This window comes from Tricharina praecox (genome assembly GCF_024521635.1).
Source record: "Tricharina praecox strain CBS 144465 chromosome Unknown BZA05scaffold_7, whole genome shotgun sequence".
Classification (NCBI taxonomy): domain Eukaryota; kingdom Fungi; phylum Ascomycota; class Pezizomycetes; order Pezizales; family Pyronemataceae; genus Tricharina; species Tricharina praecox.
The window spans coordinates 1,287,047-1,301,124 of record NW_026250409.1 but is presented as its reverse complement, the minus strand read 5'-3'; the positions used below and the strand labels follow the sequence as shown (position 1 = coordinate 1,301,124).

The window sequence follows — 14,078 nt, the reverse complement described above, 5'->3', positions numbered from 1 at the left end:
TCTGCCGGTATCCACTCCAGAATGCGGGGCGGATGGTTGACTCTTGAGGGGAACGTCGAGCTCTCTGCGGGGTTGGTTCATCTTGTGACCGCTTTACTGCTCGATCCAACGTTTCCCTAGGTGGTAAGTGTCCATCCATTCCCGATCCTACGCCGATATCGATTCCGGATATCTGGTTACCATCCGCGGAAGCTCAATGATAACCCCTCACCTGTCACACGGCATCACTCGTACCCCCTCCCAAGCACCTCGCGTTCTTCAATGACCTCACTTATCTCCTCCCGTGGCATTTGTTTTACTCTATTATATCACCTGGACACATCTGATCCATCACGTGCCGCTCTCTTGGTAGATGTCATTGGGCGGGTGCGTGCATGTCGGGGCCAGCACGTTGCAACACTATTGGGCAGGGGAATGCCGCTTATCTACGAGCCCTGCGAGCGCATTCAAACAAGCCAGAGCAATTTATCGGGGATTTCCTTTGTAATCATCCCAAGGTATGGATGTACCTAGAGCCACAGAATGCAGAATGCAGAAACGTATGTTAATCTGTACCTGCTTAGAGGCGGTATCTGCTGCTGCGATGATCGATGGACGGACGGCGGGCATATCCTCGCGTAGGTACCCAAATACATAATGTATGTAGGGCAGGGGCGCGGCAAAGAAATATGATTCCTTGCCAGCACTGCGGTTGGATTTGATGATTGGACTGGACTGGACCACACTCGGGGTAAGGATTCACAGTATTTTCCTCCAATTTTGATTTTCGGCTCTTTTTTTTCTCTCCCAATCGGCATTTTGTGGGTAACATGGGATATGCAGGCATGATGATATGTGTCCCTTTCGCGCGCGTACAAAGAATTGTGTCGCTCCTCGGCGCGCAAAGAGAAAAAGAAATTCGCGCCCGCTCTTTATTTCGCCTTCTTCTCGACCTCCGTAGTTCCCGCCGGCAACCAGCGCTGAGGGTGCTTGTTGTAGAAAGGCCACGGTGGCACAACGGTGAGGAACGTCAACGCCGTACCCGCGAGGCCGACGTAGACGGTGAATTTGAGGTCTCCGAGAACAAAGCCGACGATCCAGGCGACAATCTGTTGCGCGGTGTTAGGTTGGTGAAGGAGAGGGAGTGGGTTGGGAAGACGAACACCGGATGCTACTAGTAGGACGGTGGTCAGGAGCTCGGCGAGGCGTTGACCCTGTGTGGGAGTTAGCGGCGGTGACGGCGGAGGTCGAGTGGAGTGCTCGAGCGGATGAGTGGGGTGGGTGGTGGGCTGACCTCGAAGTCCTGGTATTGTTTGTTAGCGAGGCAGCGGCGCGACGCGAGTTAGGGGGACGCACGATGAAGCCATCTACAGCGGACTGGATTGCATTCATTGTGGTGTCGTGAATGCGTTTGGAGATGTGAGGTGGTGGTGGTGGTGGTGGTGGTGTTTGTGTGGTTGGTTGGTGGTGGTGGTTGACAGAAGAAGGTACCCGCGACGGAGATAGCTCTCTTTGCTAGCTGAGGTGAGGTGTTCTTTCTGGGTGTCCTGCGTCGCGTTTCACAACCACAACTGACATCTGTGCTCGGCGCCGACTGACTGGTTGACTGAGCCAGATGATTTTGATTGGAGACGCATGAGCGATTAACCTTTTGCTTCTTTTTTTTCCCCTTCGAGATTATGTAACCGCCACGAAAATAGATGGCATCCAACGGAGGTTACAGAAAGAAAAATCAGGAAAGAAAAACACGCTGATATCATGATCGACAGGGGAGAAACATTACCGTGTGGACTGTAGGGCCAGCCGGATGTCTTTTGCGGAATACCTAGATACTAGTGGCACCAAAGATCGATCTCTTCGGAGCTCGAGAGAGCTCGAGAAATACGCAGAGCATTCTAACTTCTACGGGCACGATTGTCATGGGCTTAGGTATCTGGTCTTCGGCGGTAGCCGTAGCGACTCGCGAGGCCGAACAGAGGCGGGACCATCCGCGCGTCCATCGGCGGTCGAGGGCTCGGAAGTAGGAACTGCATAGAGTCGGAGCGCTCGAAATAAGCTGTGGGGCTACCCGGCAGTCGCCTATGCTTCTCTCTCTTCTCACTTCTTTGCTCTGGTGGCGGGCGCATAAATCCATGCTCAAGAATCGTGTAAAATAAAAAATAAAAAACCCGCACAGAAAGTCCCCAGAAACTATTCGACTCGACTATAGCCGAACGGGAGCATGGTGGCCCAGTCTGGAAAGTTTCTAGCCCGATCCGGCTGACCGCACTCCCCCTTACCCACTTTCCTTTCTTTTCTTGGATCTTTGATCCTTCCCCTTCCTCACTCCTCATCCTCGTCATCTTCCTCTCTACAAATACAAACCAGCCCTCCAGTCCTACTTCCAACCACCTAAACTTCAACCCAACAACAAACAACTTCAGACTCACCAACTCTCGAGACAGTCCTCACCGCTCAGGTTATCCAGAAACCATCCTCGCTGTCCAACAGAATTCATTCTTGCGTTTGAATTACGTGCGTTTTCCCGCTACAGGCTCCCCCTCCTTTGCCCCTAATTACGAACTTCCGCCACAAATAAATCACCACAAAAATCGAAAAGAAGAAAAAGTACTGATAATGTCACAGAAACCCAATGATAACGGCTTCGCATTGACTATCTAGCTCTCCTGAACATCTGCAGCATCGTCTTCTCGGTACTAGCGACTCTCGAGACTATTCGACTGAAAATTTCCATCCCACGAACCTTATCTCCCCACTCCACTCCACCCCACAGCTCCTCCTCCTCCTCGTTCTCCTCGCCGTCTTTGCGCTGGATTGCCCACCGACGCCTCGGCGCCTTTACTCCTCAGAGATCAGCAAGTTGGCGGGACATAACGGCCTGAAGTTTTCCCACGCTCGTCCACTCCTTGGTCCAAACTCCTGGGTCTTCGGAGCTTCTAAGAAGCCGCCATAACTGACCCTACGGAAATCCTACACCTCGCATCGCGTTATATACCCATCGTTTCTCGCTGCTTCACTCGGTCCAACCCCGAGGAAGTGATTCGTTACATCCCTATCGGTAATACCTGCTCTACGGTCCAACAGTTTTTGGTTCCTCTTGTTTTCGTCGAATCTTCGTCCAGCGGCAACTCTGGATACTTTTCTTCGACATAAGTTGAAGTCCCTGGGGTCATTGCCAACCCCGCCAGTCTACAATCACGTTGTACGCGTTCAGTGAAGTGAGCGCGTGAGCGGCTCACTGGAGGCTAGAAGAAGTTGAAGAGAGAGTGTGTGTTTGTCTCTATCGTGTAAGACTGGCCATACTTCTCTGTGATACTGTTCTGAGTCGCAGTTGCTGATAGCTTGTGAAGTTACCCTTGTCTAGGTTACGAAAACCGGATTGCATCCACTGCTTCTTGCCAGTTTCATATCAATAATCAGTCATTTTTTTTTCGAGATGGACACCCCTCGTACCGAATCCCCGTCGTTCCCGGCGTCGCGCCCGGCCAATGAACTCGACGACCATCGATTCCAGCCACACTCGCTCCCCCGTAACAACACCGCGACCTCTCACCTTCGCCCCGCATTCGTGGTCGACGGTGCGCGCCCGCGCTCCCGAGACAACGAGTATGCCGTGTACGACGATCCCGACATGCTGACCCCGGGGTTTCACGGTATCGACCACGCCATCGGTATCGAGCGCAGAGGATCGACTGCACGTAGTGCCCGATCCATTCGGTTTCCTTCCAGGGTTTCTTCGCGCTCTCCCTCACCTCCCAATTCGGTCGATGCGTTCGCGGATCCAGACCATCGAAGGATGAGAGACCGTGCTGGAACTGTGACCAGTATGGCGCCTAGCGATCTTCGGTTGTGCTTGCAGCGCACCAACTCCCGTCGCCCGACTTTTGTCGAGCACAACGAGCACGACTCCGATGCGGATGTCACCGCGCCGAAGCCTGAAGAGGATGTGTGCTTTCCTCCGGAGGAGAATACTCGCGGTGCTGCCACCATTGACTTTGAGGATATGGATGATTTTGTTGCTATGCAGAACCGTGGACGACCTAGTCAGCGCCAGAGGAAGATGAGCACCGCCGGATCATTCAAGGACCGTTACTATCCTGGGCAGCAGAACACTAAAGCTCAAGAGCGCGCTGGGGACGATTCGGGTTCCGTCATCAACGAGAAGGTTGGAACCACTCAAGAACCACGGCGGCTCTTACGAGTTAGCCAGCCCGACAGGTTCAGCTTCTTCTCGTCGGAGATGGACGCTACCATCCATGCACCCGAGATCGGCGAGCTTTTGCTGGACGGCGAGAGCTTCCAGGACCTGTTCCGCGAGGGTAGTGTATGGTGGTTGGACTCCCTCAACCCGACCATGGAGGAGCTTGGCATGCTCATGAAGGCCTTCGGCATTCACCCTCTGACTGCTGAGGATATCCGCGTTCAAGAGACCCGCGAGAAGGTGGAGCTATTCAAGAACTACTACTTCGTCTGTTTCCGCTCGTTTGTCCAGAACAAGGATTCGGAGGACTATATGGAGCCCATCAACATTTACCTCATCGTCTTCCGTGAAGGGGTACTCTCGTTCCACTTCGAGCAGTCGAACCACACCGCCAACGTTAGGAGGCGCATCAGGCAGCTGCGTGACTATGTCGCGCTCAGCGCTGACTGGATCTGTTACGCCCTGATCGACGACATTGTCGATTCGTTCGCTCCTTTGATCACGGATATCGAGAAGGATTCGGATTCGATAGAGGACGCGGTCTTTACTGCCAGAGACGACGATTATACCACGCTTCTCAAGCGGATCGGTGACTGCAGGAAGAGAACCATGGCGGGGATGAGACTGCTGGGTGGAAAGGCCGACGTCATCAAAGGCTTTGCCAAGCGATGCAACGAGCAGTACCAGATCACGCCTAGGGGCGAGATTGGCTTGTACCTCGGTGACATCCAAGACCACATCCTCACCATGATGGGCAATCTGTCCCATTTCGAGAAGATGCTGTCGCGCTCGCACGCCAACTACCTCGCACAGCTGTCGGTGGACTCGATCCAGGCCAACAACCGTGCCAACGAGGTCTTGGGAAAGATCACGACCATTGCCACAATCCTCGTTCCGCTCAACCTCGTCTGTGGTCTCTTTGGAATGAACGTTCCCGTGCCCGGAATGGAGAGCGGCAGTCTTGCGTGGTTCTTTGGAATTCTCGGCTCCATCTTCTTGTTCAGCTTCGTCAGCTTCCTCTTTGCTAAGAAGTGGAAGTTTATCTAAGCGAAACATGATATACTATACTGGTACGTATAGGGGTTTTTTTTTGGTGGAGGAAGGAGGAGGATTATGATTAAGGTGCGGGAGGGAGCCTTGGAATTAAGTTGGTCCGGTAGAGAGAACTGTGGCAGCCGCGGTTTGATGATTGGGAATTGCTTATGGAAATGCTGAATGAAATAAGGTTGGGGCATGAATGATCACGCATGGATGCATGATTTGGAGGTGTTTGTTGCTTTTTGGAGGTGGGGATTGTGCATGCTGGAGGGACAGATTCTCGATGGGGATTGTTTGTAGCTTGGTAAAAAACTTGAAGCGAAATCTGCTTAACGTGAGGGGAATGGGGATTATACCTACCTGCTCTTTTCATTTGCTATTTGTGAGTGTGATGTGTGATGTGTGATGATTGGGTGAGATGGTAGACTGTAGACGGGATACCTATTCGTTCCATTCCAGAGATTGCTCTATATGGGTGCTTTATTCTGCAGGCACCAACCAATAGCTATGATCCTGGGCTCGTGTGGTAAGCTCCCCCACTACCGTCTGACCTTTGCATGAGGGGTAATTATGCTAGTAGATCATTCATTAAGAAGCACTCGCCTTCCGCACGCACGCGTGAAACTTGTGAAGTCGAGGAAACAGGATGGCGGAGGGAGGGGGGGAGGGTGGCTAACTCGTGTATTTATTATCGGTGTCCGACGTCCGCTCATAGAACCAGTCTCCAGTCAAGTTTGAGAGCTGATGAGTTATGGAGCTTGGGTTATGTGTCACGCGAGCATGAGGACTTCGGTAATGTATGACCAACTCTGCCCTAGGTAGACTACTACCTAGCACTTCGCCCGGTCCACCGACCCCCGCCGTTCGTGGGGGTTCGAACTTCGCCTGGAGACCTCGCAGCTCTGGTGCAGGAACCGGAAACAGCGCCTACTACTGTGCATACTGTACAAAGAGCGCTGCGCGGGTTCGCGAGGGTTCGCGAGGAGCGAGTATTGCGAATTCACACATGTGCATAGGTACTTGCCTGAAGGCCTGGGTGTTGGACTCTAAAGTGCATACCGTACCTACTCTTCACATGTGGATACGTCAGATTCTGGGTGTCAGCTGGTCCATAGTTACGGCGGCGATGGAGCCTGGAGGTGGTGGGAAATCCTGTCTCGTAACCTAGCGTCGGGTACCTCCGCTTTAGTTAGTTACGGCGTTGTGGCCGTGGGTTATGTGGGTTATGCGGGGGAGGAGGACCTGCAGTTTCACCACTACTGAGACTACTGAGACTACTGAGTAGAACTCCATCATGGCCGCATGCAACGAAACGCGATAACCTGTTGAGAACTCGATGATGAAAAACGACTAGATATCTACACCGCGTAGGTGTAACTGAATACCAAATCATAGTAGTATGATACCGTACAAAGCAGAACAAAGCAAAGCAAAACAAAGCAACCCGCAGCCCAAACGCCATAAGAATGAACAGTAAGAAAAGCATGCGCGCAAGCTAACGAAACCCGTGAAGATAGACAGACACACACATAAGAACATAAGAACATCAGAATAAGAATAAGTAGAGACACCAGCTAAGTTAGATGGACACAGACACCGGCACCGGCACCGGCACCGAAGCAGACAAGCAGACGCGCAAAGAAATTTCGAGAGAGATCGCAAGCCATTACTGCGCACCCGACACACTCCCACCGCCCGTCGGACTGCTCGCGCCGCTCGCACCACTGGCACCACTCGCGCTGCCGATGCCCAAAACACCACTGCCGATATACGCTGGCGGGCGTGCCATGATCGGGGTTCTTGTGGAAGCGGTGGGAGATCTCGGTGCCGCGGCGGAGGAAATACTCTGTCGTCGCCGACCACCGTGCGGTCTCGACACTGTGCTGGCGCCCGAGCCAAGTCTGGCGCGCAGCTTCTCCGACTGCGTGCGCTTGTATTGCTTTGACTCTGCGCGACTGCGGATCGCGGAGGGTGCGGTGGGCGGGAGGGATTTGCCGTCGTAGAGAGTGCGGAAGCCGTCGACGTCGAGGATTGAGAACCGGGGGAAGAGGGGGAGGGGGAGTGGTCCGGAGGTCTCGTCGAGGTGGAGCTCCTCGTCGGGAACGTTGATATCGGTGTGCTCAGGGTGGTAGTCGCAGTCGCCCGGTTCCATGTCCAGGACCATATCTGCGACGATTCGCTGCTTGGAGTGTTGTGCGGTGCTCCAGAAATCCATGGCGTCCGTGAAGAAGGCGCTGAGACGGTCGAGAAGTAAATCGAGGGCGCTTGGGTCCCGTCGGAACAGAGGGGTAAAGATCTCGGCAAGACGATCGAGGATCGACTCGACGACTTGGGTGCGGGCCTCGGGGTCCTTCTCCATGGCGATGCACGAGAGGGAGCGCCAGCGGGCTTCGTTGTCCATACTGTCGCCGGAAAGGTTGTTAGAGATCATCTCGAGATACTCTGTGGTCTTCTTGGAGTCTAGGGATCCCGGTGGCATCGGTACCAGACGGAAGATGCCCTCGGTCAACTGGGTGGCGATGATGTTCTCGGCGAAGGACATCAGGATGGCCCGAGACCAAGAGGTGTTGGAGAGCATCAGTGGGAAGTCGCCAGTAGCCTCTTTGCGAGACACGAAGCCGGAGTCCACCAGCTCGCGCTTGAGACCATCATGGAACTCCTGGAAGAATGGTTAGTCTTGCCTTGGAAGTAAGGTGAAGTGGGGAGATATACATCTGTGGGATTGAAAGGAATTTCAATATTGTAGAAAACGTCTTTGCACAACGCATGGAACTTGGATTCCAGCACGACCGCCTGCTTCTCACTTGACGGTGTTAGCTTGTGTGTAAATCATGCCAGCAGTATGAAGTGAACTCACAAGTCGGACTCTGTAAGCTCCTTAACACCGATGTCTTGCGTTATCTTAGCGATTTCCGCCTCGCTCTTCTTCCGGTAGAGAATCTCCGCCTCAAGTAAAGTCTTTGCCTCGCTGAGCTTAGCCGACAGCTGGTCGAGGCTGATCTTGCACTGCTCGACGTCCTTGAGTGCCTCATCCCTCTCCTTCCTCATGGCCAACAATGCCTGATCGCTCTCCTTCTTGAGCATCTCAAACTTCGTCCCTGCATCCTTCTGTTCACGCATCCTGGAGTCCTCAAGGTCCTTCTTGAGCTTGGTCAGCTCGACCTTATGTGCGGCCATCATCTGGGCCATCTCCTTCTCCTTCTCCTGGAGCTTCCCTGCCGAGTTGTGTTCCATGGAGAGATCATTCCGCATGGTATCGATCCACATCTTTCCGGTCTTGTTTAGCAGCGCATCCTTAGAGTCGATGACAGCCTGCAGCTCTTTCTCCCGCTTGTCAAAGTCCGTCTCCTTCTCCGCCATCCGCCTCGATAGCTCTTCATGTTCCAGGCAAACTTTCCCGAGCGACTCGATCTCGGGGAGGATATCCGGCGCCTCGTTAAGCGTTGTCATGAGGGAGCTAAGGAACTCCGACACCCGCTCACTCGACATCGATGTGTTCCCGTTCCCATTGACCTTGCCGTTGACGCCATTGACTCCGTTCGTAAGCTTGCCCTTCGGCACGGCAGCTCCATTTGTCATTTTCTTGGTCGACATACTGCGGTTGCAGTCGCACGACGTGGTGATGTGTAGCTTAAGACGGAAAGGATCCATGTTAGCTAGGTCCGTCAGAAGTGAGACGTGACTTGTCACACCGTGGATGGGAGGAGAGGTTAGGTACCGGTCTACACACAGGGAGATCCTTTGCTTTCTTCGGTGATGATGATGCTATGGGGAGGAGCTCTGGTATGGTAGGGGAGAAGTTGGGAACACTGGCAGTGGTAAAGGCTGCAACTGATGGCATCCAGAGCAGAAGAAGGAAGTCTATTGGGGACACTGGCAGACGTGTATGGATTTATGTCCTCCAGCTCCAGTTCCTTCGTCAGGCCAGGAAGAGAGGCGGTTCTAATACCAAAAGCAAGTATACCAAAAAAAAAACCTCCCGGAATACACTTCGCAGCCCACTTTTCTTCTTCACGCCTGCTTCGGCAGCCCACGCATTCCTGATATCGACGAATGAGAATCGTACGGCGCCGCCGCCTACCGTCCGTGCCGTTCAGTCCAGTCCCCAGTCTATAGCAGTTGAAAATCCAATCGTACAGGACACTCGCATCCATGCAGATAGGTCGGGCAAACCAGCCAACCGCCACGCCACGTCAGAAGAAACAATTCTGCGTCGATAGAATGAAGCAAGCGCCTGTCGGCTGCCGCGCAGCCTACACGCGACGATATCTCCAGCCAACGGGGACCGACAGCCGCCCACCAAATCTTGCAGGATGCCCTATCACATCGCACCGTTTTATCCACCGGCCATCCGAATTCATCTGATATTTGTGGGGAGAGCTCTGGACGTGGCCCAATTCTGCCGAGTGCAGATGCCCGGCTCCAGAGATGTTGGATGATACGTCCGTGATATTACCTGCACTCCACATTCTGTCCGTGTAGGAGGTTGATGGTAATGTAATCAGTAAGCTGTTTGAATAACTGCGCTATTGTGCGAGGTGACAGCCGTTTACCAGTGGCAATCGTATAGTACTATACATGCTTGGATTTGAAACACACGGGAGGGGCCCTATCCAGAGCTATGGGCATTGGGAAGCTTGCTCGAGGGCTGAAGTGCAAGTTCGTGCCCGCCAGTCGGACGACGACAATTGGTAGCTGCTGCCGAACGGCGAAGAAGAAGAAGATGCTCAGCTCTGCTCCCCTTGGTGCAGAGATGCTCATGCGCTGAACCACGAAGTGCCATTAGCCCAGGAACCGAAGCACGATTCCATCAAACTGCACTCCTCCCGGACCCATTCCCTCACGATGTCCCCCGCCAGAAGTTAGCTGTCTCTAGCTCTTCACCGACGTGCCATGGATCTAGATGTTGTGATGCAGGCCGGTGCGGGGTTTCTTGGGACGTGCATGGACGAGCTATCAACGACAGCAGTAGGTTTGCGATATTAAACCCAACCCTGTCGCTGATCGATTTAGGCTTTCGCGGGTGTCTATTGGCAGATGGCAATGTTTAGTATGGGGGTGTATATGGGGGGCGCAAACACTTTTCCTCTTTGCTTCTTTGCCTCTCTTCATTCCTTCCTTCCCCACGCGCCCCAGCGACAACCCACGGCGGCGACGGTGATGCCTAACGCCTTGGCTAGTTGCTTCAGGGCTGATCTGGCCAGTAAAGGGCAAACTGCACACGGTGGCCTGACTCCCCATCGAGGCCATTGATCTGGAGTCTACACTGTACAGTGTAAGTGTACTCTACTCACCGCCGGCGTAACTGAATGATTCCTTACGAGACGCGAACCAGCAGTCCGTCGACGCGAGCGAAAAGCCAGCTTCAAGTCCGCGTCGCAATGTTCAGCAGATGTCCGGAACAGAATCCAAGAGCCTGGCAAACCGCAGGATGTAGTATGCACCCCGCTCTGCATCATGACGACGCTGCACGTGTTTCCAGCTTGCTGTGGACCGGATATTATGGATGCCAGAGTCAGGGTTATGCGGGCTGCCATTGTGAGTGCGTGAAGATTCAGAACCCGTCTGCAGTTTGCAGATTGCAGATTTTGCTTCACTTCATCGCGGAGTGCGGATGTACGGTATACATACATGCTCGTGTACGGAGAGCATCCAAGTGCCTATGACGATGATCAGCCAGTCTGTCCGTCATTGGTACCGTATAGTCGTGAGGAATGGGGGGATGTGAATGGCCACCTATCATACTTCCTCGCTGAACAGAAATCGCCACGATAATTTGTTCGTTTGAAGGCCCGCCTAGTCCATCGACGGTATGTGCGGTAAAGGCGCATGCGGGGTCCAATTGACTGCATGATGCATGCAGGAAGAGTATCATGCAATTGGCCCCGTTGTCGAATCCGACGGGCCGATACTCTGAGTCAAGGCTGGACATGAAGAGAAAAAAAAAGATGGCGTTAACCACCCTTTTCCTTCCCGTCCCTGACGATGGATAACACGCCGTGGAATCGGATGTCTTCCCCTAACTCCAATGCCTACCATGGCATGTGGAATAGATGATATACTACGGCGGGCACCAGTTAGCTCCTCGCATCGCCAGGATGCCTGGTTTGGCCTGACCAGGTCAAGAATGAGAGAAGGAATAGGAACGCAAGCCGGAAAACTTGCCACTCGCCGGCCAGCTGCAGAACCTCGCCGGCCAGGCCCAATCGACCGGTGAGTGCGGGGGTGGGGCATTGTCGCGTGAGAAAAAATCCCGACGACTCGATCAGAGCGATCATTCGCTCCGGCCGATGCTTCTATTCGTTAGAAAGTCCTGAGAACCGCAGGGTCTTGCAGAGGTCCCGTGGGTGTAAGCGTGGGACAGACAACCATTACGATCAAGTGTTACTTACATGGAATCACTCGGCATCAGCAGTCCGCAACATGAATTCCCCATGCAACGCCCAGCGAAGGCGTGCAGCGTGGAGCAACCATATGCAAAGCTGCTACGCCGTGGGGTACATATGATTGTCTTTCCTTCTCGTTTCATTTCGTTCTTCTACTCGCCGCCATCCTGATATCTTTCCCGACAACACTCATCGGCCTCCTGAGACTGGATGCATGGTTCCGAAGATATCAGGGCTCGTATCTGCCTTAGTAAGTAAACCCAAGCGGTCCAGTAGCCGTTCGATGCCCATTTGCGAAGCAGATCATCCCGCTGACGTACCGATAGACATCAGGCTGCCGAAGCCGAGCTATTGTCCCGAGAGCGTATGGCCCAAGGTCTCTGTTACCGACCCGGCAACCTGGGCCGGTTTTCTTGTCAACACCGTTGCAACTTGCTGGGAATACGGAATTCGCAATAACAACCGTACCGTTCAAAACCAACTGTTCACGGACACAGTTCAGCGGGATAGCTGGTTGAAGTGACGAGCTGCTCGCAGGTCCGCAATATGTTTCCTGCTTCCGCTGGTTGATTGTGAATCGAGGGTAGTGGGCGAGAAGTGAGAGAAACGGTCACTGCATGGACATAGCTAAATTATCGTGCACATAGGATGGGTGTTTCGGAGATGAACAACATGTGCAATGCGATGGGAAACCTTGGCTCTGTCTGGCTCTCCTGCTCTGTTACCTCTGTCACTGTTGGCTGCTTCAGGTAACTGCGGGCCTGCCGGCTAACCGATAGCCTACATCGCTGGATGTATGAGATCGCCCGAGCAGCATTCACCAAACAATTGAATAACTGAATATGGGCATATGAATGTATGAAAATGCTCAGAAGAGCATCGTAATTCTCAAGCACTGTCTCGATTGCCTCTCTTTTCACTATTGCTCTCAGTTATGGTTCGGGTTGGTGTCTTGTGGGACTTTTTGGTGGCCATTGGGGCAGCCGCAGACTCTCCCAAACAGGAAACACGGCTCGAAACTGCAGGAACCCTTTCACCCCACTATCCCCCTACACACCTTCAGATGGACAGCCACCTTCAAGCTCCCATCGGCTCCTCTCCCGCAGGTCTTCTGGGTCTTCACCGCTCACGACTTTACCACTGCTTCTCACCCCCTCCTTCTCTCTCCCGTGTTCAGAAATCTCTCCGTTTTCGATCTGATAGCTTTGGGCCTCACGAGCTCGTTCAAGAACAACTCGACGATCACGACAAGTCTCTCGGCCATGTCTTCCAGCCCGAGCAACAACGGCGAGAGACTGATGTTCTATGACGCCCCCGGTCTGGTCGGTGGATATGAGACGGACGAAGAGAGTAGCGGAGAAGTCACGCTCATTGATTCTCCTACATACAACTACGACGACATCACCGCCACCGCCACCTCCTCGATGCTCCAGGGCAGTAACATTTCGGTCGATAGATATGAGGCCGACGGATACGAGGCGGATGACGAGAGTAACCGGGGAGTCCGGCCCGTTAATTCTCCTAGATACAACTACGACGGAGCCCTTCCCACCATCACCTCTAGGCCTCGCTCCAGGTACCAGGCTTCGGTTGAGGACATTTCTGAGGAGTTGGCTGCTAGGCTGGGTCGACTCGAGGTTGTGGAGAGTGACTGGGGAGTTATGGCCGTTCAATCTTCTAGAAACAACTACGCCGAAGCTCGAGCCACCACCACCTCTAGGCCTCGCTCCAGGTGCCAAGCTTCAGTTGAGGATATTTCTGAGGAGATGGCCGCCAGGCTGGATCAGCTCGAGGTTGGAGAGTAAGTGTCACTGACCCCGTTGCCCAGACATAGTGAGTAACAGTTATAAACAGCTTTGTCGAAGGTTACTGCCGCTCCTTCAGTCCTGATAGCAACACCCGCACCAATGAAGGAGATTTCATTCCCGCTCCGTCCAACTTTGGCACCGCTTCACTGCTGGGATTTCCGCTCGACATTCCCTCCAATCACCCAGCCATCCTCCAACTGCACGCTTGGCACGCGCACGGCGTCTCCCTTGGACTGACCAATGACCTTCCATGCCGTAGAGGCCACGCACCCAGCGGTGAGAAACGCTATCGCCCGGAGAACGCCCTCATTCTGTCCGAGCTGCGCGTACAGCTTATGGTGGCCATCAGGAGCGGATCGCTCGAGGCCCTCCTGACCCTTCAGAGTGCCTTGGATGCCACTACGGATAGCGGCCTGTTGGTGGGCCATGGTGGAAAGAAGAGGAAGCGTGGAGCTCATCAGTGTTCGAGGAATTGTCGATTACATGCGTACATGGTGAGGCCGACGCCAGCCCCGCCGCGTAGACGCCGCCACTAGGAAGATGGGGTTTCAGATTCTTCTGGTTAGAGATGAGCATGCTAGGAGGATGGGATTTCAGATTCTTCTGGGTGGATATGAGCATGTTAGAGATCACGGATCCAAGTGAATTGATGGGTTTCAAATTTCA

At 53.6% G+C, this 14,078-nt stretch overlaps 5 protein-coding genes across 5 annotated transcripts; 3 read left to right on the top strand and 2 right to left on the bottom strand.

The window, feature by feature from the left end:
* Positions 1–612: 612 nt before the first annotated feature.
* Positions 613–1,659, bottom strand: BZA05DRAFT_393057 (microsomal signal peptidase 12kDa subunit). The gene is made up of 4 exons (XM_051483181.1): positions 1,336–1,659; positions 1,274–1,282; positions 1,143–1,193; positions 613–1,088 (listed from the first exon to the last, which is right to left on the bottom strand). The coding sequence occupies exons 1-4, from the start codon at positions 1,369–1,371 to the stop codon at positions 912–914; spliced, it is 273 nt and encodes a 90-aa protein (XP_051341393.1). The 5' UTR covers positions 1,372–1,659; the 3' UTR covers positions 613–911.
* Positions 1,660–3,276: 1,617 nt separating this feature from the next.
* Positions 3,277–5,579, top strand: BZA05DRAFT_254138 (uncharacterized protein). The gene is made up of 2 exons (XM_051480064.1): positions 3,277–5,250; positions 5,406–5,579. The coding sequence occupies exon 1, from the start codon at positions 3,416–3,418 to the stop codon at positions 5,225–5,227; it is 1,812 nt and encodes a 603-aa protein (XP_051341392.1). The 5' UTR covers positions 3,277–3,415; the 3' UTR covers positions 5,228–5,250; positions 5,406–5,579.
* Positions 5,580–6,794: 1,215 nt separating this feature from the next.
* Positions 6,795–8,934, bottom strand: BZA05DRAFT_254081 (uncharacterized protein). The gene is made up of 3 exons (XM_051480063.1): positions 8,076–8,934; positions 7,931–8,021; positions 6,795–7,877 (listed from the first exon to the last, which is right to left on the bottom strand). The coding sequence occupies exons 1-3, from the start codon at positions 8,867–8,869 to the stop codon at positions 6,885–6,887; spliced, it is 1,878 nt and encodes a 625-aa protein (XP_051341391.1). The 5' UTR covers positions 8,870–8,934; the 3' UTR covers positions 6,795–6,884.
* Positions 8,935–10,242: 1,308 nt separating this feature from the next.
* BZA05DRAFT_393047 (uncharacterized protein) lies at positions 10,243–10,850 on the top strand. Its single transcript, XM_051483180.1, has 2 exons — positions 10,243–10,493; positions 10,557–10,850. Exon 1 carries the CDS (start codon positions 10,256–10,258, stop codon positions 10,469–10,471), a length of 216 nt encoding a protein of 71 aa, XP_051341390.1. The 5' UTR covers positions 10,243–10,255; the 3' UTR covers positions 10,472–10,493; positions 10,557–10,850.
* A 1,443-nt stretch (positions 10,851–12,293) lies between these two features.
* Positions 12,294–14,047, top strand: BZA05DRAFT_254052 (uncharacterized protein). The gene is made up of 2 exons (XM_051480062.1): positions 12,294–13,405; positions 13,459–14,047. The coding sequence occupies exons 1-2, from the start codon at positions 12,459–12,461 to the stop codon at positions 13,946–13,948; spliced, it is 1,437 nt and encodes a 478-aa protein (XP_051341389.1). The 5' UTR covers positions 12,294–12,458; the 3' UTR covers positions 13,949–14,047.
* Positions 14,048–14,078: the final 31 nt, after the last annotated feature.

Bases quoted from the DNA above. Each gene is read 5' to 3' on its own strand.
- BZA05DRAFT_393057 (XM_051483181.1), bottom strand. From the start codon at position 1,371: ATGAATGCAATCCAGTCCGCTGTAGATGGCTTCATC. The intron at 1,089-1,142 runs GTTCGTCTTCCC...ACCGCGCAACAG, and splicing joins TCCTACTAGTAGCATCCGGT to ATTGTCGCCTGGATCGTCGG.
- BZA05DRAFT_254138 (XM_051480064.1), top strand. From the start codon at position 3,416: ATGGACACCCCTCGTACCGAATCCCCGTCGTTCCCGGCGTCGCGCCCG.
- BZA05DRAFT_254081 (XM_051480063.1), bottom strand. From the start codon at position 8,869: ATGGATCCTTTCCGTCTTAAGCTACACATCACCACGTCGTGCGACTGC. The intron at 8,022-8,075 runs GTGAGTTCACTT...AACACCGTCAAG, and splicing joins GAGCTTACAGAGTCCGACTT to TGAGAAGCAGGCGGTCGTGC. The intron at 7,878-7,930 runs GTATATCTCCCC...CCATTCTTCCAG, and splicing joins TTCCTTTCAATCCCACAGAT to GAGTTCCATGATGGTCTCAA.
- BZA05DRAFT_393047 (XM_051483180.1), top strand. From the start codon at position 10,256: ATGGCAATGTTTAGTATGGGGGTGTATATGGGGGGCGCAAACACTTTT.
- BZA05DRAFT_254052 (XM_051480062.1), top strand. From the start codon at position 12,459: ATGTATGAAAATGCTCAGAAGAGCATCGTAATTCTCAAGCACTGTCTC. The intron at 13,406-13,458 runs GTAAGTGTCACT...AGTTATAAACAG, and splicing joins GATCAGCTCGAGGTTGGAGA to CTTTGTCGAAGGTTACTGCC.